Genomic DNA, 327 nt, shown 5'->3' with positions numbered 1-327 from the left:
CCCAGTCCCCTCCCAGTCCCCTCCCAGTCCCTCCCAGTTCCTCCCAGTGCTCCCAGTCCATCCCAGTTTGCTCTCCCAGCACGGGCGGCTCAAGCTCCGCCCCCCGGACTCCGCGCGGCGCCGGCAGCGGGAGGAGAAACTGAGGCACTACCGGGAGGCCATGGACGCCTTACTGGGGGTACTGGTTTGGACTGGGAGGGACTGGTTTGGACTGGGACGGGACTGGGAGGGACTGGGAGGGGACTTGGGGTTACTGGTTTGGACTGGGAGGGACTGGGGGGGGGATGGGGGGGGGCCGGGGGGGGACTGGGAGGGGGGGGGGGGGGG

The 327-nt window shown here is 70.6% G+C and overlaps 1 protein-coding gene across 1 annotated transcript in view; it reads left to right on the top strand.

The window, feature by feature from the left end:
- Positions 1-7: 7 nt before the first annotated feature.
- The window catches only part of RABGGTA (Rab geranylgeranyltransferase alpha subunit), a gene marked incomplete at its 5' end in the record, with an annotated part of 15,444 nt that continues 15,124 nt past the window's right edge, over positions 8-327 (top strand). Inside the window, one exon of the mRNA XM_017728963.1 lies at positions 8-178. Within this exon, the coding sequence (XP_017584452.1) occupies positions 8-178 (171 nt within the window). The remainder of the gene's footprint in view (positions 179-327) is intronic.

The sequence above is a fragment of the Corvus brachyrhynchos genome, unplaced genomic scaffold, assembly GCF_000691975.1.
Source record: "Corvus brachyrhynchos isolate BGI_N302 unplaced genomic scaffold, ASM69197v1 scaffold800, whole genome shotgun sequence".
Classification (NCBI taxonomy): Eukaryota; Metazoa; Chordata; class Aves; order Passeriformes; family Corvidae; genus Corvus; species Corvus brachyrhynchos.
Note: the sequence above shows the minus strand (reverse complement) of the source record. Positions and strands in the feature narration are given on the sequence as shown.